The sequence below is a fragment of the Saimiri boliviensis genome, chromosome 7 (genome assembly GCF_048565385.1).
Source record: "Saimiri boliviensis isolate mSaiBol1 chromosome 7, mSaiBol1.pri, whole genome shotgun sequence".
Lineage (NCBI taxonomy): Eukaryota > Metazoa > Chordata > Mammalia > Primates > Cebidae > Saimiri > Saimiri boliviensis.
The window spans coordinates 92,569,732-92,596,582 of NC_133455.1; the positions used below are offsets into that span (position 1 = coordinate 92,569,732).

The 26,851-nt window shown below is 41.6% G+C and overlaps 1 protein-coding gene and 1 pseudogene across 8 annotated transcripts in view; one reads left to right on the plus strand and one right to left on the minus strand.

Annotated features, from left to right (window-relative positions):
• The window catches only part of DENND5B (DENN domain containing 5B), a 207,736-nt gene that overhangs the window by 77,100 nt on the left and 103,785 nt on the right, over nt 1–26,851 (minus strand). For all 8 annotated transcript variants that reach the window (XM_074403024.1, XM_074403023.1, XM_074403026.1 and 5 more), the window contains one exon: nt 23,427–24,093. In XM_074403024.1, coding sequence (XP_074259125.1) covers nt 23,427–24,093 — 667 coding nt within the window. The remainder of the gene's footprint in view (nt 1–23,426; nt 24,094–26,851) is intronic.
• Nucleotides 1,000–21,507, plus strand: LOC141585031 (large ribosomal subunit protein uL30m pseudogene; annotated as a pseudogene).

The window sequence follows — 26,851 nt, forward strand, 5'->3', positions numbered from 1 at the left end:
AATGTATAAGTTATTTTAATATTTAAGACAGTCCTCAGTTCAGCATGGCACATGAGGCTCTTCATGATTTGGCCCCTGTCTGCCTCATTCCTTACTACCACTCCATATGGAGTAAGACCATCTGCTTGCAGTCCATGTTTTCACAGGCCCTGTGCCCCTTGTATATCCTCTTCCTTTGCCCAGAATGTCCCTTTCTCTTGTACTGCCTGGGTAGGTTCCACTTTTTCCTCAGGCAATTGCTTCTTTGGAAAGCCTTCCCTAACACTTCTTAGCATCAGAGTACTATCTACATGCTTCAGCAGTACCCTATCTTTATTTCTATCACAGGAATTATTCATCTCACTAAAATGATTACAATTCTATCATAATTCTCTCTTTAGGGTCTCTCTTCCCTAATATACCATCATCTCCTACAGAGCAATATCTGAAAATTTTAATTTATTTTTGGAGATAGGGTCTCATTCTTTCGTCGAGGCAGGAGTGCAGTGGTGCGATCTAGGCTCACTGCATCCTCTGCCTCCCAGGTTCAAGTGATTCTCATACCTCAGACACCCGAATAGCTCAGATTACAGCCGTGTACCACTATGTTCGACTAATTTTTCGTGGTTTTTTTTTTTTTTTTTTTTTTTGTAGAAATGGGGTTTCACCATGTTGGCCAGGCTGGTCTTGAACTCTTGACTTCAAGTGATCTGCCTGCCTCAGCCTCCCAAAGTGCTGGGATTACAAGCATGAGCCACTGAGCCTGGACATATCTGTATTTTTAATCTCAGAATTGTTAACATTCAACATATGACCTACTACATGGTGAGTAGCCAGTAAATGTGCTTTGATAAATTAGTATGTTAACATCTAAGGCATGTAAAATGAAATAAAAGTAGATATTAAAAAATTATGCTTGACTATGTTATACAATAAAAACATACTGTCAAAAATTTGCTTAGTAGTGGCTCTGGTACAGATCCCAAGGTGGCACTGGCCTCTGTGGCCTCAGCCCCTGCCATGCCCACTAGCAGCACTGTGGAGAGTAAGGTCAGCTCCTCAAGGGCAGCAGAGGGGTCTGGGTCTGGAGCTGTGCTGGCGGCACAGGAACCATGGTGGTGCAGATCAGGAGCTGTGTCTAGTAAGGTTTATGCATTGTCAAGCACTGCCAATGGAGATGTGAAGCTGGTGTTATCTACTATGTATCTGGTGGACTTACTGATGCAGCTGGAGGATTATACACTTATGATCCTGGATGCTGTGACTGATTTTTTATTTTTATTTTTATTTTTGAGAGGGAATCTTGCTCTGTTGCCCAAGCTAGAGTGCAGTGGCATGAACTTGGCTCACTGCAACCTCTGCCTCCTGGGTTTAAGTGGTCCTCCTGCCTCAGCCTCCCCAGCAGCTGGGATTACAGGCACACACTACCACGCCTGGCTAATTTTTGTATTTTTTTTTTTTAATTGAGTAAAATATTTATTTCTTCTGAAACCTCATGCCGGCAAATCATTCTTTTTTCTGTGTCTGCATAATGTCATCTTCATTTAATGCTTTTCCCCAACCCAAGTCGCAAGAAATGTCAAAAATGTAGGTTACTTTTGTTCTGCTCTCAGAAGTCCTTCCTGAAAACACCAGTTCACAGTAATCATTCTCTTCTTTAAAAATATTTAGAACTGCCGGGCGTGGTTGCTCAAGCCTGTAATCCCAGCACTTTGGGAGGCCGAGGTGGGTGGATCACGAGGTCAAGAGATCGAGACCATCCTGGTCAACATGGTGAAACCCCGTCTCTACTAAAAATACAAAAAATTAGCTGGGCATGGCGGCACGTGCCTGTAATCCCAGCTACTCAGGAGGCTGAGGCAGGAGAATTGCCTGAACCCAGGAGGCAGAGGTTGCGGTGAGCCGAGATCGCACCATTGCACTCCAGCCTGGGTAACGAGCGAAACTCCGTCTCAAAAAAAAATAATAAAAATATTTAGAACTTACTATTTTTTCAAAAACATTTTTGCATCACAGTAGATGACCTTCCTGTTTTTTGTTCTCTCTACCAAAAACGTTCATGGTCTTCTATAAGGGAATATTATGCTTTCCATCCCACATGGAAAATACTGTGGATTGAATTTGTCCCCTACATTTTATGTATTGGAAACTTAATCCCTAAATTCATGTTGATGATTTTTGGAGGTGAGGCCTTTAGGAGATGATTAGATCCTAAGGGCTCTTCCCCATGAATGGATTAGGCCATTATCATGGAATTTAGTTAGTTATAAAAGGTGAGAGGTTGGTCCCCATTTTCTGTCTGTCTCTTGTGCTCACATCCATCTTTCCTTCTTCTGCCATAGGATGATGTTCATGAGGTGATGGGTCCATGCTCTTGGACTTTTAGCCTCAGGAACTGTGCACCAAATACAATTCTATTCTTCCTAAGTTACTCAGTTGGTGATACTTTGCCTGTTGATTTCCCATTTGTAAGCAATTCAAAGTCCACTGCACAATGACAACTATATCCCAAAACAAGTAGACCAATTATTTATGTTAGGCATTTCAAAGGCAAAATTTCATTATTTAAAAATTAGTTTAGCTGGGTACAGTAGTTTATGCCTGTATTTCCAGCAACTTGAAGTTCAGATGAGAAGACTCCTTGAGGGCAGGAGTTCAAGGTTGCAAGGAGCTGTGATGACTTCATTGCACTTCAGCCTGGGTGTCAGAGTGAGACTCTATCTCAACCAAGTAGTCAGTCTCTGCAGGAGCAAGGGGTATTCTAATCCTGAAGAGAATGGCTCCAGTTCCAGGGGCTGTCTAGTTCTGAATGGCTGGGAAGGCCTCAGGAAGCTTACAATCATGGCAGAAGGACCTTCTTTACATGGTGGCAGGAAAAAGAGAGTAATTTTTGTATTTTTGTAGAGACAGGGTTTCACCATGTTGGCCAGGCTAGTCTCAAACTCCTGACCTCAAGTAATCTGCCCACCCCAGGACTCCCAAAGTGCAGGGATTATAGGCATGAGCCACAGGCCTGGCCCAATGTGACTGAGTATTATCTGAATTATGTTGGCTTTGAGGCCTCAGACACATGCATAATTTGGCTTATTGCCCTAGTTTCACAGAAATTAATCTCGGGTATTGCCAACAATGACCTATGGCATTAGAAAATAAAAAGCACAGCCCCTGGCAGCTTCTGAAGCAAAAGTGAAGTCTCTAATCATGGAATACTTGACCTCTGTCCTCAGTATGACATCAATGTGAAGCCACCATACCACCTGAGCCACCCAACCTAAACATGTTTGTCTGTAATAAGCTTCACTGTGACCAAAAAATGTCAAAGAAAGGGCTAAGTATAGATTAAACGCAGGAAAAAGAGAATAAAGTAGGAGACAGATGTGGATAAACTACCCAGAATGCAGTACAGAGACACATAGAAAACAAGGCTGAGGCAGGGCGCTGTGGCTCACGCCTGTAATCCCAGCAGAAACGGGAACTTTGGGAAGCCAAGGAGGGCAGATCACGAGGTCAAGAGATTGAGACCATCCTGGCCAACATGGTGAAACCCTGTCTCTCCTAAAAATACAAAAATTAGTTGGGCGTGGTGGAATGCACCTGTGGTCCCAGCTATTCAGGAGGCTGAGGCAGGAGAATCACTTGAAGGAGGTGGAGGTGGAGGTTGCAGTAAGCCAAGATTGTACCACTACACTCCACCTTGGTGACAGAGCAAGACTCTGTCTCAAAAAAAAAAAAAAAAAGAAAAGAAAAGAAAAGAAAAGAAAATGGGGTTGAGAGATATGGAAGACTAAGCAAGACAGATTAACATGTTTAATTAAGAGTTTCGGGAGGATTAGAAAAAGATACATGAAAGTAATATTTACAAAGATAGTTCAGAATTTTCCAAAATGCTAAAGGACATTAACCCTTAGATTTCAGGAAATATAATGAATCACAAGCAGAACAAATAAAGAAAGCCTCATTCAGTTAAGTCAGTCAAAATATTGGACACCAAAGACAGAAAATCTTTTTTTTTTTTTGAGACGGAGTTTCACTCTTGTTACCCAGGCTGGAGTGCAATGGCGTGATCTCGGCTCACTGCAACCTCTGCTTCCTGGGTTCAGGCAATTCTCCTGCCTCAGCCTCCTGAGTAGCTGGGATTACAGGCACGAGCCACCACGCCCAGCTAATGTTTTGTATTTTTAGTAGAGACGGGGTTTCACCATGTTGACCAGGATGGTCTCGATCTCTTGACCTCGTGATCCACCTGCCTCGGCCTCCCAAAGTGCTGGGATTACAGGCTTAAGCCAACACGCCCGGCAGAAAATCTTAACTATAACCAGAGTTGAAATGACAGATTTCTGGCTACTGAATGATAACAGTAGTGACTGATAGCTGAGTTCTCAACAGCAACACAGGAAACCAGAATATGATAGAACATTATCTTCAGAGTACTAAGAGGGGGGAAAAAAAAAAAAAAAACTTTTAACAAAGAATTTAACATCCAATGAACTATTTTTCATAAATAAGGACAAAACAAAATCTAATAGAGAAAGCTATCTCAGGAAAGGAACTTCTAAGAACACAAGTTAGGAAGAAGACTGATCCCAGAAGAAATCTCTAAGACATGAATATGTGAATTTTCAAAAAATAATAATTGAGGCTAGGTGAGGTGGCTCACACCTATAATCCCAGCACTTTGGGAGGCTGAGGCAGAGAACTGCTTGAGCCCAGGAGTTTATGACCTGCCTAGACAAGACAGTGAGACCCCCCATCTCTACAAAGGAAAAAGAAAAAAATCAGCCCAGCATGGCGGCATGTGCCTGTGGTCCCAGCTATCAGGAGGTTGAAGCAGGAGGATCACTTGAGCCCAGGAGTTCAAGGGTGCAATGAGCTATGGTCACACTACGGTACTCCAGCCCTAGGCAACGGAGCAAGACCTTGTTTCAAAGAAAAAAAAAATGTCACAAGTAAATTTAAATAAAACCAGGTGTATAGAATAAAAATGTCTAATTTGAGGGATTATTAAAACTGAACAATCGTAACAAGTAAGCCACAATGGGCATGACTGGAGTTAAAGCATTTTATAGTATCTGTAAAGATTCTGTTTAACACAAGACTTACTGTTCATGCTAAAATCTCAAAATTTACCATTAAGAGAAAGAGCATATAACATCTAAACTAAACAGAAAAAAACTGCTGGGAGAAAAAAATTTAAATCAATTCAAAACATAAAATAAAAAAGGAGAGAGACAGAAAAGTAAGACAAATGGCCATAAAATGAAAATTTAAAAATTCTTAGGACTAGCTAGGTATGGTGGCTCACACCTCTAATCCCAGCACTTTGGGAGGCCAAAGTGAGAGGACTGCTTGAGCCCAGGAGTTCAAGACCAACCTGGGCAACACACAGAGACCTCATCTCAACAAAAAAAATAAACACTAGCCAGGTGTGGTGCCATGCACCTATAATCCCAGCTACTAGGGAAGCTGAAGTGGGAGGATCACTTGAGCCTGGGAAGCTGAGGCTGCAGTGAGCTGTGATCACACCACTGCATTCCAGTCTGGGTGATGGAACAAGACCCTGCCTAAAAAAAAAAAAAAAATTTTTTTTTTAATTCAATGATAATGAAAATATCAGGTATCAAGACTTGTGGGATGTACCTAAAACAGGACTCAAGTGCTTAAGATGCTGATATTGGTGGGTGGGTGGGGAGAAAGGTTAAATGAGCCCAAAGAAACTAGTAAAAAGAACTGAATAATAAAAACAAAACCAGAAATTAATAAAACAGAAAACAAAGGTACAATAGAGGATACCAATGAAGGTAAAAGCTGGTTCTTTTTAAAAAGAGTAACAGGGCTGGGCACAGTGGCTTATGCCTGTGATCTCAGTACTTTGGGAGGCCAAGGTGGGAGGATTGCTTGAGTCCAGGAGTTTGAGACCAGTATGGGCAACACTGTGAGACCCTGTCATTACAAAAAATAACAAAAATTAGCCAGGCATGGTGGCACGCACCTGTAGTCCCAGCTACTTGGGAGGCTAAAGCAGAAGCATTGCCAGTCCAGGGACATCAAGACTGCAGTGAGCCTTTATCACACTACTGCACTCCAGGATGGGCAACAGAGTGAGACCCTAACACAAAAAAACCAAACAAACAAAATGGAGTAATTGACAAACTTCAGGTAAAAATAATTGGGGAAAAAACACACAAACAGTATTAGAAATGAAGAGGAGGACAAAATAGATATAACAGAGGTCAACAAAATAAGGAAATATTAAGATTTTTTGCTAATAAGTTGAAAGCTTAAAAATATTCTTAGAGAGGCCGGGCGCGGTGGCTCAAGCCTGTAATCCCAGCACTTTGGGAGGCCGAAGAGGGTGGATCACGAGGTCGAGAGATCGAGACCATCCTGGTCAACATGGTGAAACCCCGTCTCTACTAAAAATACAAAAAATTAGCTGGGCATGGTGGCACGTGCCTGTAATCCCAGCTACTCAGGAGGCTGAGGCAGGAGAATTACCTGAACCCAGGAGGCGGAGGTTGCGGTGAGCCGAGATCACGCCATTGCACACCAGCCTGGGTAACAAGAGCGAAACTCCGTTTCAAAAAAAAAATTCTTAGAGAAAATAGCAATGAACAAAAATGTATTCAAAGAAAGAAACAGAGGCAGCTGGATGCAGTGTCTCAGGCCTATAATCCCAGCATTTTGGAAGGCCGAGGCGGGTGGATCAATCAAGGTCAGGAGTTCGAGACCAGACTGGCCAACATTGTGAAAACTGTCTCTACTAAAAATACAAAAATTAGCTAGGTGTGGTGGCATGCACCTGTAATCCCAGTTACTCAGGAGGCTGAAGCAGGAGAATCACCTGAACCCAGGAGGCACAGGTTGCAGTGAGCTGAGAACATGCCAGGGCACTCCAGCCTGGGTGACAGAGCCAGACTCCATCTCAAAAGGAAAAGAGAAAAAAAAAAAAAAGAATAAAGGAGCTTCTGGACTGGCAAATACATCAAGGTGCTGGGTAAGTCCAAGGAAAGCATAGCAGCTCTGCACCTGCCCCTAAACTTTTACACATCTCTTCCATTTGGCTGTTCCTGAGTTGTATCCTTTATAATAAACCAGTTAGCAGTAAGTAAAATGCTGTCTTGAGTTCTGTGAATCATTCTAAGAATTTATAGAACTTGGGGGGTTGGAATGGTGTTGGGGAACCCCTGAATTTATATTGAGCCAAGAAAAAACATATGTGGTCTGGTGCTATGGTTTGGACATGGTTTATTTGGCCCCAGTGTTGGAGGTGAGGCCTGGTGGGAGGTGTTTGGGTCCTGGGGGTGGATCTCTCACAAATGGCTTGGTGCCATTCTCATGGTTGTTGAGTAGTTTTCATTCTTATTTTCCATGAATACTGGCTGTTGAAAAGAGTCTGGCATCTCCCTCCTCTCTCTTGCTTCCTTCCTCTTGGCATGTGATTCTGGTTTCCCTTCACCTCCTACCACGAGTACATGCTTTCCAAGGCCCTCATCAGAAGCAGATGCTAGCACATGCACATGACCTTGAGCCAAATAAACCTCTTTTCTTTTTCCTTTGAGACAGGGTCTCGCTCTGTCATGAGGCTGTAGTACAGTGACATGACGGCTCACTACAGCTTCTAATTCCTGGGGTCAGGTGATCCTCTACCTCAGCCTCCCGGATAGCTGGGACTACAGGTATACGCCACCAGGCCTGGCTAATTTTTTAATTTTTTTTGTAGAAGATGGGGTTTCACCATGTTACCCAGGCTGGTCTTAAAATCTAGGGCTCAAGAGATCTGCCTGTCTCAGCCTCCTAGAGTACTGGGATTACAGGTGTAAGCCACTGCACCAGGCCAAACTTCTTTTCATTATAAATTAACCAGCCTCAGGTATTATTTTACAGTAACACAAATAAACCAAGACACCTGATACCTCATTTGTGGCTGGCATCAGAAGTAAGGACAGTCTTGTGAGATTGAACTCTTAAATCTGTGGAGTCTGACATTCAGTTAGAAATGAATTGAACTGTTGGGCATCCAGTTGGTATCAGAAATTGACAGGTGTTGGGGAGAAAAGACCCTCTCACTCGGTGTCAGAAAAAGTAGGATTTGTTAGAACAGCCCAGTCTCATAGAAACCTGTGGTTTGGGAAGAGGGACAATGAGAGGGTAGGGAATTAGAAATCTTTAATTCCTGCGTGGCCACTAATGGTATGGAGCAGCAGCTGTGCTGGGACCATTTATTAAAGGTAAAAGTAACCAGTGGAATTTAGAGATGAATCCACTTCCCAGGTAGTGGGGTTCACTGAAATATAAAATATAAAATCCCTTGGTTATTGTTCTATGTAAAATTTAAAATGAAATTTCAAAGAGTGCTAGATCAGACCTCGATGCTGGACTAAGTTCAGATTTCTGCTGGGCCGAGCTTGACAACTCGCCTCAAAGCCACTCCCTACAGAAAAAATTATGTGGAAACCGGCTGGGCATTTCCTCGCCAACACTCTCAGGTATTCCATAGTTTCCTGGTTTTGTCTTTCCCCTACGTGGACTACCTTTTTGGTGACCAGAGATCTCAGAGGCACTCTTTGTTGTTGCCACATAATTTTGTTAGTGTTTGAGAAGGAGTCTTAGCCGGGTGCGGTGGCTCTCGCCTGTAATCCCAGCACTTTGGGAGGCTGAGACGAGACGGGTGGATGACCTGAGGTCAGGAGTTCGAGAAGGAGTCTTGCTCAGTCTCATTCTGCCCGTCTCAGCCTTCTAAAGGATTGGGATTACAGGCGTGAGCCACCATACCAGGCCACAAGCAGGTGAAGACGTAGTTTCACCACGTTGGCCAGGCTGGTCTTGAACTCCTGGTCTCATTAGAAACTAGATATCGTGTGAATTTGTCTCATTTTATAGAAAAGTATCGTGCACTTCCTGAAAAATCTCTACTAGAGTAACTAGAAGCAGTATCTTTATTTTTAAATGCTGCAGAATGTAAGAACATGCTTTGGTTCACACAGGGCCCACAGCTCACTATGGACCAATCACAGATGGCAATATGTGATCTAGACACAAAGGTAATTATTCAGTCAGAAATGAACTGAACTATTTTATCCAGTCCTTGAGGAAATAGCCAGCCTCAAGGACTGGATAAAAGCTACTCAAAGTCTGTTTACCCTGAGAAGGGAGACTGCCCAATTCTCCCTATAAATTCCAAGGGGAACACCCCAGATGAAGCTGCTATGCTTTGCATAAAACCCACGTGGGACTTATGACAATCTGGATATTCATGCGCTGAGTATGTCCCTTAGCCAGGGTAAATGCTACAGTTACGGAGGCTCCTTTTATGTGGGCACTTCATGTAACTTTACTGCTGCAAAATCTAACAGTATGAGAAGTCTTATTGAATTTGCTATCTCCGCTTCCTCTCATCTTACAGATGCTAATAAAAACATTAATAGTGAGTCAAAGGACTCATTCCAGCAGGGTGAAAATTTTTAAGTGTCAATTATTAACAAATGGGATGAATAAAACAGACCTTGATGAGATGAAAACAAAAGTCTTTTTTTCTTTTTGAGATGGGAGTCTTGCCCTGTCTCCCAGGCTGGAGTGCAGTGGAGTGACCTTAGCTCACTGCAACCTCCAGCTCCTGGGTTCAAGAGATTCTCCTGTCTCAGCCTCCAGAGTAGCCGGGATTACAGGTGCACACCACCATGCCGAGTTAATTTTTGTATTTTCAGTAGAGACAGGGTTTCCTTATGTTGGCCAAGCTGGTCTCAAACTCTTGATCTCAGGTGATCCACCCATGTCAGCCTCCCAAAGAGTTGGGATTACAGACATGAGCCACAGCACCTGGCCTGAAACAAAAGTCTTAATACAGCATTACTGAGGGTTGCATGGACCATAATAAAGACCCTCAGATGGTTTCCCAACATTAAAGGGCCCAAACAAATCTGCTCTATTTGCCCCAGCATAGAGAAATTTAAGATGTAATAAGGCAAAGATTGTAATTAGAAACATGATCTGGAATTGCTTGGGGATATGGTAAAGCAAGCTAATCAAGATAAAGACAAAAGGACCAGGACACCTTGCTAAACACCCAAAATCTAACGTACAGGAGTGGGTCAAATAATAAAGGGGCAAAGAAGAGAAGCTTCTGGGACTCATTTTACTGTTGCACCAAAATCTTCTGGTAAAGTTTTTTTCTCTTTTAATTTTTTTAGTTACCGTCTCATTCTGTCACCCAGGCTGGAGTGCAATGACGCAACCTCAGGTCACTGAAACCTCCACCTCCCAGGCTCAAGAGATCTTCACACTTCAGCCCCTGTTGTGGCTGACACTACAGGTATGCACCACTATGCCTGGCTAATTTTTATATTTTAGTAGAGATGGGGTTTTGACGTGTTGCCCAAGCTGGTCTCAAAACTCCTGGGCTCAAGTGATCCTCCCGCTTCAACCTCCCAAAGTGTTGGGATTACAGGCATGAGCCACTGCCTCAACACGGTGGCTTACAGTCTTAATACAGGCTACAATTAGAATGATAATATATTAAAATGTTAAGGCTGACACAGTATTAAGGAGGAAATCTGAATGAAACTGGAATGTTTAAACAGACTTTACCCTAAATGTTTTATGGGAGTGGATTTTTTTTTTTTCCTACCTTTTGTATTTTACAGAATTTATTCAGGGCTCCTTTCTTGTACTCTTACTTTTTTTTTTTTAATTGCATTTTAGGTTTGGGGGTACATGTGAAGAACATGCAAGACTGTTGCATAGGTACACACATGGCAGTGTGGTTTGCTGCCTTCCTCCCCTTCACCTGTATCTGGCATTTCTCTCCATGCTCTCTCTCCCCAACTCCCCACCCCCTGCTGTCCCTCCCCTATTTCCCCGCAACAGACCCCAGTGTGTGATGCTCCCCTCCCTGTGTCCATGTGTTCTCATTGTTGAACACCCATCTATGAGTGAGAACATGCACTGTTTGGTTTTCTGTTCTTGTGTCAGTTTGCTGAGAATGATGGTTTCCAGGTTCATCCATGTCCCTACAAAGGACACAAACTCATCGTTTTTGATGGCTGCATAATATTCCATGGTGTATATGTGCCACATTTTCCCCGTCCATTCTATCATCGATGGGCATTTGGGTTGGTTCCAGGTCTTTGCTATTGTAAACTGTGCTGCAATGAACATTTGTGTGCATGTGTCCTTTTGGTAGAACGATTTGTAATCCTTTGGATACATACTCAGTAATGGGATTGCTGGGTCAAATAGAATTTCTATTTCTAGGTCCTTGAGGAATCGCCACACTGTTTTCCACAATGGTTGAACTAATTTACACTCCCACCAACAGTGTAAAAGTGTTTCTGTTTCTCCACATCCTCTCCAGCATCTGTTGTCTCCAGATTTTTTAATGATCACCATTCTAACTGGCGTGAGATGGTATCTCTATGTAGTTTTGATTTGCATTTCTCTAATGACCAGTGATGATGAGCATTTTTTCATGTTTGTTAGCCTCATGTATGTCTTCTTTTGTAAAGCGTCTGTTCATATCCTTTGCCCACTTTTGAATGGGCTTGTTTGTTTTTTTCTTGTAAATCTGTTTTAGTTCTTCGTAGATTCTGGATATTAGCCCTTTGTCAGATGGGTAGATTGCAAAAATTTTTTCCCATTCTGTTGGTTGCTGATTCACTCTCATGACTGTTTCTTTTGCCGTGCAGAAGCTGTGGAGTTTGATTAGGTCCCATTTGTCTATTTTGGCGTTTGTTGCCAATGCTTTTGTTGTTTTGGTCATGAAGCCCTTGCCTACACCTATGTCCTGAATGGTTTTGCCTACATTTTCTTCTAGGGTTTTTATGGTGTTAGGTCTGATGTTTAAGTCTTTAATCCATCTGGAGTTAATTTTAGTGTTAAGGTGTCAGGAAGGAGTCCAGTTTCTGCTTTCTGCACATGGCTTTCCAGTTTTCCCAACACCATTTATTAAACGGGGAATCCTTTCCCCATTGCTTGTTTTTGTGAGGTCTGTCAAAGATCAGATGGTTGTAGATGTGTTGTGTTGCCTCCGAGGCCTCTGTCCTGTTCCATAGGTCTATATTACTGTAGCCTTGTAGTACAGTTTGAAGTCCGGTAGCGTGATGCCTCTTGCTTTGTTCTTTTTGCTTGGGATTGACTTGGCTATGTGGGTTCTCTTTTGGTTCTTTTGGTTCCATATGAAATTTAAGGTGGTTTTTTCCAGTTCTGTGAAGAGGGGCATAGGTAGCTTGATGGGGATAGCATTGAATCTATAAATTACTTTGGGCAGTATGGCCATTTTCACGATACTGATTCTTCCTAACCATGAACATGGAATGTTTCTCCATCTGTTTGTGTCCTCTTTTATTTCGTGGAGCAGTGGTTTGTAGTTCTCCTTGAAGAGGTCCTTTACTTTCCTTGTTAGTTGTATTCCTAGGTATTTTATTCTCTCTGTAGCAATTGTGAATGGCAGTTCGTTCTTGATTTGGCTCTCTTTAAGTCTGTTATTAGTGTATAGGAATGCTTGTGATTTTTGCACATTGATTTTGTATCCTGAGACTTTGCTGAAGTTGCTTATCAGTTTCAGGAGATTTTGGGCCGAGATGATAGGGTCTTCTAGATATACAATCATGTCGTGTGCAAATAGAGACAATTTGACTTCCTCCTTTCCTATTTGAATACCCTTTATTTCTTTTTCTGCCTGACTGCTCTGGCTAGAACTTCCAAAACTATATTGAATAGAAGTGGTGAGAGAGGGCATCCTTGTCTAGTGCCAGATTTCAAAGGGAATGCTTCCAATTTTTTCCCATTCAGTATATTTGCTCTTGGTTTGCTGCTAATAGCTTTTATTATTTTGAGATATGTTCTGTCAATACCTAGTTTATTGAGGGTTTTTAGCATAAAGGGCTGTTGAATTTTGTCAAAGGCCTTCTCTGCATCAATTGAGATAATTATGTGGTTTTTGTCTTTGGTTCTGTTTATGTGGTGAATTACCTTTACAGACTTGCGTATGTTGAACCAGCCTTGCATCCCTGGGATGAATCCTACTTGATCATGGTGGATAAGCCTTCTGATGTGCTGTTGCCATAAGTTTGCCAATATTTTATTGAAGATTTTTGCATCTATGTTCATCATGGATATTGGCCTGAAGTTTTCTTTTCTTGCTGAGTCTCTACCGGGTTTTGGTATCAGGATGATGTTGATCTCATAAAATGATTTGGGAAGGATTCCCTCTCTTTAGATTGTTTGGAATAGTTTCATAAGGAATGGTACCAGCTCCCGTTTGTATGTCTGGTAGAATTCGGCTGTGAACCCATCTGGACCCGGGCTTTTTTTAGGTGGTAGGCTCTTAATTGCCACCTCAACTTCAGACCTTGTTATTGGTCTATTCAGAGTTTCAACTTCTTCCTGGTTTAGGCTTGGGAGAAGGCAAGTGTCCAGGAATTTATCCATTTCTTCTAGGTTTACTAGTTTTTGTCTTTGGTTATGTGCATAGAGTTGTTTGTAATAATCTCTGATGATGGTTTGAATTTCTGTGGAATCTGTGGTGATATCCCCTTTATCATTTTTTATTGCATCTATTTGAGTATTCTCTTTTTTCTATTAATCTGGCTAGTGGTCTATTTTGTTGATCTTTTTGAAAAACCAGCTCCTGGATTTATTAATTTTTTTGAAGGGTTTTTTGTGTCTCTATCTCCTTCAGTTCTGCTCTGGTCTTAGCTAGGTTTTGAGTTTTTTGGGTCTTGCTCCTCTAGCTCTTTCAATTTTGACGATAGGGTGTTGATTTTGATGGGGACATTTAGCCCATTTACATTTAGGGTTAATATTTTTTCTCCACCCCCATCCCCCGCTGCTTTTAAGGGTTAATATTGTTATGTGTGAATTTGATCCTGCCATTTTGATGCTAGCTGGCTGTTCTGCCCGTTAGTTGATGCAGTTTCTTCATTGTGTTGATGCTCTTTACCATTTGTTATGTTTTTCGAGTGGCTGGTACTGGTTGTTCCTTTCTATGTTTAGTGCCTCTTTCAGGAGCTCTTGTAAAGCAGGCCTGGTGGTGATGCAATCTCTGAGTACTTGCTTGTTTGCAAAGAATTTTATTTTTCCTTCACTTATGAAGCTTAGTTTGGCTGGATATGAAATTCTGGGTTGAAAGGTCTTTTCTTTAAGGGTGTTGAATATTGGCCCCCACTCTCGTCTGGCTTGTAGGGTTTCTGCTGAGAGATCTGCTGTGAGTGTGATGGGCTTCCCTTTGTGGGTAACCCAACCATTCTCTCTGGTTGCCCTTAGCATTTTCTCCTTCATTTCAACCCTGGTGAATCTGACAATTATGTGCCTTGGGATTGCTCTTCTTGAGGAATATCTTTGTGGTGTTCTCTGTATTTCCTGGACTTGAATATTGGCCTGCCTTTCTAGGTTGGGCAAGTTTTCCTGGGTAATATCCTGAAGAGTATTTTCCAGCTTCAATTCATTGTCTCCATCACATTTAGGTACACCTATCAAACGTAGATTAGGTCTTTTCACATAGTCTCATATTTTTTCAAGACTTTGTTCATTCCTTTTTATCCTTTTTCCTCTAATCTTGCCTTCTCATTTTATTTCATTAAGTTGATTTTCGACCTCTGATATCCCTTCTTCTGCTTGATCACTTCGGCTGTTGAAACTTGGGCATGCTTCGTGAAGTTCTTGTGTTGTGTTTTTCAGCTCCATCAATTCACTTATATTCCTAAGTTGTTTATTCTCGTTAGCATTTCATCAAATGCTTTTTCAAGGTTCTTAGTTTCTTTGCATTGGATTAGAACATGTTCTTTTAGCTCACAGAAGTTTCTTATTACCTACCTTCTGAAGCCTGATCTGTCAATTCACCACACTCATTCTCCATCCAGCCTGTTCCCTTGCTGGTGAGGAGTTGTGATCCCTTGTAGGAAGAGAGGCCTTCTGGTTTCAGGTGTTTTCATCCTTTTGGCACTGGTTTCTTCCAATCTTTGTGGATTTATCCACCTGTTGTCTTTGTAGTTGTTGACTTTCAGATTTGGTCTCTGAGTGGACGTCCAGTTTGATGATGATGAAGTTCTTTCTTTCTGTTTCTTAGTTTTCCTTCTAACAGTCTGGTCCCTCTGCTGTAGGACTGCTGAGGTCCACTCCAGGCCCTGCTTGCCTGGGGATCACCTGCAGCAGCTGCAGAACAGCAATGGTTGCGGCCAGTTTCTTCTTCTGCTATCTTTATCCCAGAAGGATACCTGCCAGATGTCAGTCTGAGCTCTTCTTTATGACGTGACTCTTTGGATATACAGGCATCAGGGAACTGTTTGAGGAGACAGTCTGTTCTTTACAGGAGCTCAAGTGCTAAGCTGTGAGCTCCGTTGTTCATTCATAGCTGCTGGGCAGGTACACTTAAGTCTGCTGCAGCAGAACTGATAACCCCCCTTTTTTTATTCCCCAGGTCCTCTGTCCCAGGGAGCTAGGGTTTTATTTATGAGTTTCTGTTGTGCTGTTGCCTTTTTTCAGGGCTGCCCTGCCCAGCGAGGAGGCAGCCTAGTCACTGTCTGCCTGCAGAGGCTTTCCTGAGCTGCTGTGGGCTCCACCCAGCTGCCATGTGAACTTCCCTGCAGTCCTGTTCATATGGGTATAGTTAGAACTGCCTCAGCCATGCTGGCCCACCTCTATAATGGTGGACTCTCTCTGTAATGGCAGGCTGCCTCAGCAATGGCAAACCACCTCTGTAGTGGTGGACTGACTCGGTAATGGCAGATGGCCCTCCCCTACAGAGCTGAACCATCCCAGGTTCACCTGTGCTTGCTGTGAAACTCTCAATCCAGGGTGTTTCCAATTGCTGTTTTTTTGTGGGGGTGGGACCAGCCAAGCCTGATCACCTGACTCCGTCTCAGAGCCTTTTTTTTTTTTTTTTTTTTTTTTAGTGGAATGGTCGACTGTCTCCCAGGTGTTCCAGTTGCCTGTTGAAAAGGCGCTGGGATCTGTGTGATTTACCATACAGTGACCCACTGCGCCAGGTGAAACAGCCGAATTCGTGGCGCTTTTTTGCCCAGGAATCTCCTGGCCTGGCTCCCTGTTTCAGTTCCCTTTTTAATCAGATGAATGGGTGACCCTCTCTCTCAGGAGCTCTAATCACCAGCTAAAACAGCGCCCAGACCCACATATTTTGTATGGAGAACTGCCGTTCCGAAGCACCGGCAAAACAGCCACGCTGGCCAAAACAGCGTGCTGGTCAAACCAGCCGCGCTGGCAACCCGTGGGGCTCCTCCACCTGGGAATCTCCTGGTCTGCGGGCAATAAAAATCCTTCTGGAAATGTGGCGTCCACTCACCCTCCAGGCTTTCATTGGGAGCTGCAATCCTGAGCTGCTCCTAATTGGCCATCTTGGATCCCTCTGGGAGTGGATCTTATGATTGACTGTTTCACCCCATTTCCCCTACATAGTACAGTAAAACAGAGGGTACAGTATTGGACATGTTAAAGTGAATGAGTAAGATTGCCTGAGCTCACACAGTAGAGAACAGAGAAACTGAAGCACTGGTACAGACAAATTCTCTGTATGTGGAGTGTGGGCTGGAATTTATGTCAAAAGCCTGTGAGTCCCTCCCAGTGACAACTATCAGGGTGCTGGACTAGGGAATTTCCACTTTAGGGGCAATTACTAAGTTTGCTATTGGATATTAAAAGTGCCCCTGTGACTGAAGGACATACAATAATGTTGAAACTTGAAATATCCATGGTGTCCTGGGGGATTTTTGGAAAAACATTCTAATGGGAGGAGACAGTGCCCAAAAGAGTTCCCTAATGAAAAAGAAATGGTTTATACTGGATCTTGTTACCAGAGGAATGCAAGGAGATTCTCACATGTAGGGAGGCTCTTTTTCCCTAGGACTGACTTTGGAACTGTAGAAGAAGCTCCTGCATTTAATTGCCACTTGGACAATGCCCTAAAAACAGCTCTCAATTGATAAAGTACTGCTTCGTTTATGGATGGCAGTTCCAAGGAGAACTATGATGTCCACTTGAGCATATCTAGCCATCTGTGATGAGAAAGCTCCCAACTTTTTAAAGAAAACTACAACTAACTTCCACTTTCTGACAAGGTTTAATTCAAATACAACTCTTAAGAGGAATGAAAAGAACAGAGAGAAGGCAGAGGAGCACCGCAAAGGCACAAAGGCATGGAGTGTGGTGAGGGTGGTGGGTACTGGTTTATTTCCACTATGAAGAACCAAAGGAGATAAGCAAGGCCCAAAAAATGTTCCTTAGACTTTAATTATCGGTATCAAAAGTCAAAAACTAGTGTTTAAAGTCCCCTATCTTTTATTCTTTCACTACTTATTTGAAAAGAGAATCATACTCTGATCTTCATACTGTGCTGCTCCAGGTATTTCCTGATTGCAGAACGAAGTGCCCATTTCTGATCTGGGGTCCTAGAAAAGTGCCTTCACTTCCCAGGTACATTTTCTCTACTTAGAATTTCTAGCTAGTTATCACTGCAAAGTGACAGTGATACATACACTTCCTAAATAACAGATTGAATTGGTTTAAATGGGCTGTGGATCAGAATTTCAAATCAGTCTAGAAGGACATTTTCATCACTGAAATCCATCTACTTTGATTCACTTTGGATTTTCATGGTAATTCTTCAGCACATGCAATGCTTTGAAATTTATAGCATACCTTTATCAGTGAGTAAGAAATGAAGTATCACATGTTATTAAAGCTCCCTTAACACAGGAAGAGAAAGGAGGGCACCCAAGTACAAATCAACTTATTTCATTCAATTAAATAAAATATTTTCCTCTAATAGAAAAGACCTTGTCAGTATTAAAATCTAGATTTACACAGAGCTTTCATTTTATACTCTACAATTATTTTGCATGACACCTTTACAATAGACCTGCAGAATGAGTTAATCATTTAAAAATAAATATTGAAACAGATAAGAAGAGGTTGAGTGCAGTGCCCAATACAGTTAACACAGTCATAAGTATCTGAAAAAAGACTGATCCAAACCCAATTCTTTTTTTTTTTTTTTTTTGGGACGGAGTTTTGCTCTTGTTACCCAGGCTGGGGTGCAATGGCACGATCTCGGCTCACCGCAACCTCCGCCTCCTGGGTTCAGGCAATTCTCCTGCCTCAGCTTCCTGAGTAGCTGGGATTACAGGCACGTGCCACCATGCCCAGCTAATTTTTTGTATTTTTAGTAGAGACGGGGTTTCACCATGTTGACCAGGATGGTCTCGATCTCTCGACCTCGTGATCCACCCGCCTTGGCCTCCCAAAGTGCTGGGATTACAGGGTTGAGCCACCGCGCCCGGCCCAAACCCAATTCTTAGTAGTACTACATTACTTACTGGCTGTATCATTTTGGGCAGATTACTTAGTTTACCTGAGCCTCAATCTCCTCCTCAAAAAAAAATGCAGAACAGTACTAACTAACTGTTGAGAGGATTAAATGTAGGGAAAAGATCCAAAACATACAATGCATTTTTGTAGCACCATTCCTAACACAGAGTGATTTTAGTGAATGGTTATAAATTTACTGTAGGGCACTTTTTTGGGGTATGACACTTTAAATTTTAAAAAAATCTAGCTCTATAATTTCAGGATGAACTACTGTTCTTAGCATACAAATTACAAAAAAATAGCATACAAAACCATATCCATAAATGCTTATTCTTCATTTGAATAAATTGGTAGATATTAATGAACTAAAACTCCTGAACAAACTCCATAAAACCAAATGGGACAAGCTAAGCAGTGGCTCACACCTGTAAACCCTGCACTTTGGGAAGCTGAGGCAGGAGGATCGCTTGAGCCCAGGAGTTTCAGACCAGCCTGGGCAGTGTAGTAAGACTTCATCTCTACTAAAAATAGAAAACATTAATCAGGTGTGGTATGTAGTCCCAGCTACTCAGGAGGCTGAGGTGTGAAGGTTGCTTGAGCCCCGGAGTTTGAGGTTGCAGTGAGATATGATCATGCCACTGCATTCCACCCTGGGTACGAGAGTGAGACCCTGTCTCAAAACAAACAAACAGAAAAGCAGAAATCAGGAGAGCTCAGGACAGACCATAAACAGTGAGACATAAAGTGCTATTTAAAAGAGAAAGTGTGGAACGGACGTGATGGCTCACACCTGTAATCCCAGCACTTTGGGAGGCTGAGGCAGGCAGATCACCTGAGGTCAGAAGTTTGAGACCAGCCTGGTTAACAGGGCAAAACCTCATCTCTACTAAAAATACAAAAAAAATTAGTTGGGCATGGTGGTGTGCACCTGTAGTCCTTGGTACTTGGAAGGCTGAGGCACAAGAATCGCTAGAACCCAGGAGCGGAGGTTGCTCCACTGCACTCCATCCAGCCTGGGTGACAGAGCAAGACTCTGTCTCAATTAAAAAATAAAAACAAAAAATAAAAGAGGAAGTGTGTTAATGGAGGGTTTTTTTTGTTGTTGTTGTTGTTTTCCAGTTTTTTGGTTTTTGCCTTCTAAAAAAAGCATGGTACCCAATGTAAAAGAACATTTATTAGGTTCTCAACTCTGAAATAAATAAACTCTTGGCTATATAATTTTTAAAAGTTGTACGTTAAAGCCAGGCACGTCTGTAATCCCAGCACTTTGGGAGGCTGAGGTGGACAGATCATGAGGTCAGGAGTTCGAGACCAGCCTGGCTAATATGGTGAAACCCTGTCTTTACTAACAATACAAAAATTAGCTGGGCATGGTGGTGCGTGCCTATAGTCCCAGCTACTCGGGAGGCTGAGGCAGAAGAATCACTTGAACCCAGAAGGCAGAGGTTGCAGTGAGCCAAGATCTCACCACTGCACCCCAGCCTGGGCGACAAGGTGAGACTCCATCTCAAAAAAAAAAAAAAAAAAAAAGTTTATGTTAAATGTAGTATGTTGAACCTTCACAACTTAGAGATAAGTATAATTTACAGAAGAGTATATGGGACTATTAAAACTAATTATTATAATAACTATCATTTAGTCCGTGTCAATTATACCCTAAGTATTTAACACAGATATTATTTTAATCATCATAATAAATCAGTGAGAAAAGAAAAAAAAAATCCCAACTATTATCCCTATAGGGATGAGGCAACTGTCACACAGGATTACCTAACTCACCCATGGGTATAGTTAATAAATGACAGAGTAGATATTTGAACCCACGATTGTTATGATTTCAAAAATCAATACTCTATAAACCAGGCATGGTGGTATGTGCTTGTAGTCTTGACTACTCAGGAGGCTGAGGTGAAAGGTATGAGCCAAGAAGTCTGAGGCTGTAGTGTGCCATGATTGTGCCTGTGAAGAGCCACTGTACTCCATCCTGGGCAACACAGTGTGACCCCATCTCTAAAAATGAAAGGTAAAAACCAAAGAACCGGCCACCCCAAATATTCTTTCTAACCCAAATTGCTTCTCTGGGTAAAACATAAATAAATTGAACTTTAAGATTCAAGAAAATGGCCTTTAAGATTTCTTCTAAGTCTAGAATATAAAGTTCTTTTTTCGGCCAAGAGCAGTGGCTCATGCCTGTAACCCCAGCACTTTGGAAGGCTGAGGCAGGTGGATCACAAGGTCAGGAGTTTGAGACCAGCCTGGCCAACATGGTGAAACCCCGTCTCCACTAAAAATACAAAAATGAGGTGGGCATGGTGGTGGGGGCCTGTAATCCCAGCTAGTTGGGAGGCTGAGGCAGGAGAATCATTTGAATCCGGTAAGAAGAGGTTGCAGTGAGCTGAGATCATGCCATTACACTCCAGCCTGAATAACGGGGCGAGACTCTGTCTTAAAAAAAAAAAAAAAAAAGTTATTTTTCTAATGGGCTAAAACGCTTGAGGGTATTAAGCTCCAAGCCTCTGCCCCTTCTATAAATTCTAATCCCTACCCCATTCAGGGGAAAAAAGGAGGAAAGGAAGACAGAATTACTTAAAACAAATTTTTTTTCAGATATAAAATGGTGATCCACAAGTAATGATGGAAGGAGTGAGTCCTCAGCTTCTGCTGGTGAGAAGGTTCATGCAGAACATTTAGCAGGTGCTGCCTCTAAAGAGAACAGTCACTACACTTATGACAGGGATTTAGCTCTCAGTAGTTCAGAGGCAAAATGAACTACAGACTGGAACAAAAGGTATGAAATCTCTCATTGGAGTCATCACAAATTTACCAGGTCAAGAATTCCATATAAAGTGTTGCGGCCTTCACTTGCAGATCATGAAAAATATGATGGAGATCCGCAGAATAATCACAAACTGCATATTGTTACCACAATAAAAAAAATACAAAAAGGTGTCCATATTGGGAAAAAGATATAATACAGATGCTCGGATTAGAAAATACATATACCCCTCAAGTTCACAAGCATATCTCTTCACTGAATGCAAAACTGACAGTGGTTAAACAGTTGGTAAGAATCAAGCCCCTGAAGTTGCCACAAGGACTTCCAACTGAGGAGGACATGTCTAAGCTCTGCCTTCAGAGCACTGGGGAATTAATGCAGTGGCACAGTGGCATCTGACATCTGTGGAGCAGAAAGCAATTAAGCCTAATGCCTGAGGAGCTTCAGATTTAAAAATGGAAATTGTTTTTTTATTTAAAGATGATGCAAAAGTGTTTCATTAAAATATATTTTAAATATATTTTTTTAAAAAAAGAAAGTGGGCAAAAGAAGGAAGTAAAGAATTTAGATTGGTCATTAGAGAATAACTTCCTGACAACAAAAACTGAGACATGGAACACATTATCAAAGAACATTATGTTGGATAAACTGAAGAAAATACAACCTTGTGAACGGCTGTCAACACAAATAGTGTCAACATACACACAAGATGGGGAAGTACAAATATAGTCTACTTGGCTCAGCCCCACTTATAATTTAAAATAGAAAAATAAAAAAAGGAAAGTGGTAAAATAAGCTTGACAGCACCAGTCAGGGGATTGCACTACAATTCTGCCAGCTTAAATACAAGTTAGCAAAATGCTAACCCTGGCCGAGTATAGTGCTTCATGCCTGTAATACCAGCACTTTGGGAGGCCAAAGTGGGAGAATCACTTGAGCCCAGGATTTTGAGACCAGCCAAGGCAACACGGTGTGAGTTCATTGCTACAAAATATAAAAAATTAGCCAGGTGTGGTGGCATGTTCCTAAAGTACCAGCTACTCAGAAGGGTGAGGTGGGAAGACAGCTTGAGCATAGGATGTTGAGGTTGCAGTGACCCATGACTGCACTACTGCTCTCCAGCCTGGGTGACAGAGTGAGACCTTGTCTAAAAAAAAAGCTAATCCAAATATTTGTATAACATTTTTCAAAGAATCTATCAATGCACAGGTACTACTTTATAATTTCCTTCAATTCACTATGCATTAAGACACAGCATCTCTATTTTCTCTATACATTCATACTCATATGAAAACTAGTATCCTAGTCTAGACTCAACACTGGTCATCACAAATGTACTGATGAGATAAAATCCATAGCTTGTTAGTTTCTTAAATATGTGTTGGGAGAACTCTGAATGAAAGATACCACAAAGATAACTTCCTTCTGAGATTAAAAACAAAAAACCACACACACACATACGCAATTCTGGCAGAACTGTTAGACCTAGGAAAGTCATCTGTCTCATGCCTGCTCACCTTTTCTCTCACTCAGATGAAATGCTCCCACAGGCAAAGATCCACAGTTGATTGCCTCAGGAAGCTGCAGAGTCAACATTTTCATTTACCCCTTTTGAATGTTTGCTGAGTTTTGATGTGAACTTTACTAATCCATAAAGAATGGGAAGTCTACACATTTCTGGTAGTAACAGATTTCTCTCACTCTCATTATGAAAAAGAAATATTTTTTTCCTTTTTATTTATTTATTTTTTTTTTGAGACAGATTCTCACTCTGTTGCCCAGGCTGGAGTGCAGTGGCACGATCTCAGCTCACTGCAACTTCCGCCTCCTGGGTTGAAGTGACTATCCTGCCCTAGCCTCCTGAGTAGCTGGGACTACAGGTGCATGTCACCACACCTGGATAATTTTTTGTATTCTTAGTAGAGACGGGGTTTCACTGTGTTAGCCAGGATGGTCTCTATCTCCTGACCTTGTGATCCGTCCACCTGAGCCTCCCAAAGTGCTGGGATTACAGGTATGAACCACTGCGCCCTCCCAAAATAATGTGTTCTTAATGACAATTATGTAGTATCAGGAAAAAAGGGCTATTTCCATTAAGACATAAACATACCCAAATCAGCCAAGTTAACACTTGTGTTCCTTCCTATTTCTCTCTGCAGTCACTAACTGCCACCTCAAAGAGAAACAGCACAGTCTCATCTCAGCCTTTGGTCCCACCATACCTGCTTCCTTTATACAGAACAGAAAAGACTGTGATCATTATTTATTTGGTCCTAGTAATATATCCCATGGAAACACAGTAGTTGAGAGCATAAGTATTTGTTTTTGGAAAACGTAAAATCCAAGGAAGACCTACCTTGTGAGTAGAGAAGGATTTGCATCTCTAAAAGAACACAGGTAAACACCTGCACCAGGTTCTCCAATCCCAGGAGTTCAAATGCCTCACGAAGCGGGTAATCAGAGAGGGGGAGCTCACTGGGCCCAGGCCTCTGGCAGACGACAGGTTCATAAACACCATAAAATTTCAGTGACCTCCCTGGAGGTGGAAGGGGTACTTCATAAAGAATATTATGGATATAGCTTTCAAGTGGCAAGGGTGGTGGCTGCTGCGAGGTAACAGCCTTGTAAAGCTGGATAAGGAATTTCTTGCAGGCCTGCATGAATGGTAATGGTGTGATCAAGCATATGCTTTTTGAAACATACAGGGTGTCTCTGCTGATATCATAGGAGTTGTACCTCTGGAGTTTCAAAAGGGAAGTTGTATCTCCTTCATCAAGACTACTTGCCAATGAGTCCATGCTGCAGGAAGATGAAGCATACACGCTGCTGTAATGCTCAGCATTGTGCATCTGGTAGAGTGTCTGCATTGCTGTGCAGATTTGCTTACTTGTAACTTCTTCATAAAAAGTGAGAACAAAACCATAGGTGCGAGAACCATCTTCCCTGGTAATTATAAATGAGTGAAACTGGGGGTCTTTATTGTCAGTTTGTGTCCTGAAAGACAGCCCTTTAGGCATGCACAACTGCAAGAAAGAAAAAAAAAAAAGGCATCAGAACGCAGTACACAAATAACTTCAAGCCAGAAACAAATGTTGTTTTTTAACACAACAGGATTCAAAAAGACAGGTTTTATCCAGATTTAACAGTGGCAATAGCCCTAAATTAGAAATACATTGTAAGTTCCTCATATACATGTAAATAAAATTATTCTTAAAAAGAATATATACAAGGGAAAAAATTTTACTGTGTGATGTTACATGCAGGAAGCTTTACTAAGAACAAGACAATCACTGATTTAGTCCCAGAGTAAATCTCTAACTAAGGCTGTGGCCTTCACCAAGCTATGTAACTTGTGTGAGCTCAGTTCCTTTATCTACAATAGCTGCTACATCAATGACTTGAAGAGTATGCAAAAGCACTTCACAAATATTTAATACTTAAGTACTATTTTTGCATTAATGATGAAAATGTTTCAGGAGAGCAGAGAAATAGGAAAAGGCTCATTTAATAAGTTAAACAAGGAATAATAAAAACAACGGTATCATCTTTGCTATTTTTAATAGTATGTTATTTTATCCATGAAAAAGAAGCTTCAGAAATCGAAAGCATATCTACTAAAGCAGAAGTACAGAAACAAGGCATTTGAGATTACTTCTAGTAGAGATTATGAGTTCTTGGGAACTACCCAGGATTGAGTCAAACTTGGGAACAAAATTACCCAGAGGAACTAAAGATGCTGTATTTAACACACTTAAAATGCACAGAAAATTAGAATGGATTCTTTAAAGCATTTTAAATAACAGAAATGAAATTACAGAAAAGTTGAAACATACTAAGGAAAGCAGAACTTGTAATTCAACCATCCTAATAATCATTATTCATATTTAGATATTTCTACTTTTATATTGTAATATGCTTTTTACATAAATAATTTAACCATATATTACTTTCTAGTTTTTCCCATATTTAATAACTGATAAGTTACAAAATTTAGACTGTCTCCCACATCCCCACATTATCAAGAAAACACAATTCCTTCCTTGCTTTATTCAAGCCATCAAAAAACATGTATTAAGTGCCTTTTATGAGAGGGGATCTGTGATACAACGGTGGGAAGGACAGACATGGCCCATGCTCCTATGGTGTTTCCAGTCCAGTGAGGATAACAGATGAGTTTAAAAAATCATATAAACTATAAAGTAAGGGAAGTGTTATGATAGGGTAAATAAGGGTTGCTATGGGAAAAATATATAATAGTAGGAAGATACACATTAGAAAAGCGGGAGCTATCAGGAAAAAATGAAGCCCAATTTAAAACCACAGGATGAGTAAATGTCTTAGTAGATAAAGATTCTAGTCAGAGAGGACTACCTGTGCAAAAGCCCAGAAAAGTTTGAGGAACTGAAACAGGTTAGTTTGGGTGGGGCACAGAATGCAAGGTGGGTGGACGTTAGAGAAAGCAAGAGAAATCATTAGGGGTTAGCCCATCAAGGGCCTTGGTAAGCTATGTTAGAACTGTGGGGAGGACAATGGGAAACCTCTAAAGGGTTTTTAGGAGAGGAACAGAATTAGATGTGCCTCTTAGCACATCCATCTTGGAACACTGAAGGGAGTGGTTTTCAAAGGGGTTCCAAGGAGGCAGCAGGAATGTCCCAGGGCCTTGAAAGGGGGTGAGAGGCTAGAGGAGGAAGCTGAGAGGGCCAGTGTCCTTCCTTCGCCTATGCACATTCCACTTTCATTTAATTTGTAGAGTAGAATTCTTTCAGTGTTAAGATTTCTGGGTTCCCACTGCTTAAAAACAAAATCTTGATGGTGGCCTAGGATTAACGCAGCACAACTGTCATTAAGCATGAAGGCAGGTAGGTGTACTAAATGTTCCTCACAGCCATTTCAGATTGTGGTCCTTCCATTCTCCCTAAAAACTCTTGGCTTTGAAACTCATGTCATGATTGTGTCACATTTTGGATTTCTTTTCCATCCAAGTTCATCTCTGGAGCAACTTCTTCCATGATTTTAAATATACTCTGCTAACTCCCAAATCTACAATCTCATGAATCTGACTCTTAAATGAGAAACTATTTGACAATCCCATCGAGATGTGAAATAGGCCATTCAAATCTACCATGTCCCAAACTGAAGTTCTGATTTCTTCCTCCAAATCTGTTTCTCCTTTTATCAGTCTTTTCTGTAATTCCATCATCTCATTTGCCCAAGACAAAAACCTTGGAGTCATCTTTAACTTCTTCCTCTCTTTCTGACTTACCCCATTATCCAATCCATCAGCAAATATTACCATTTCTATCTTCAAAAATATATGCAGAAATCAATTGCTGCTGCTGCTTCTTTTTTTATTCATTTTTTTTTAGAGATGGGGTCTTGTTCTATCACTTAGGATGAACTATAGTGGTACAATCACAGTTTACTGGAGCCTCAGACTCCTGGGTAAAAGCAATCCTCCCGCCTCAGTCTCCTGAATCAGAAAGTAATTGCTTCAATCTTTACTCTTCCCACTCTAATCTAAGCCATCCTCTTCTCTTGTCTGGATATAACAGCCGATCTCTCTGCTTCTGCCCTTGTCCCCCATAATCTATTTCCCATATAACAGCCAAAGCATCCTCAAAAAATATATTACAACTTGCTACTCTTCCCAAAATTCTCCAATGGACTCTCATCTCACTAAAAGCTGATGTCTTTACAACGGCCTATAAGGAAGCCCTGCATGACTCAGCCCCCAGCAACCTCTCTGCCTTCATCTTGTACTCTCTAACTCGCCCACTCTGC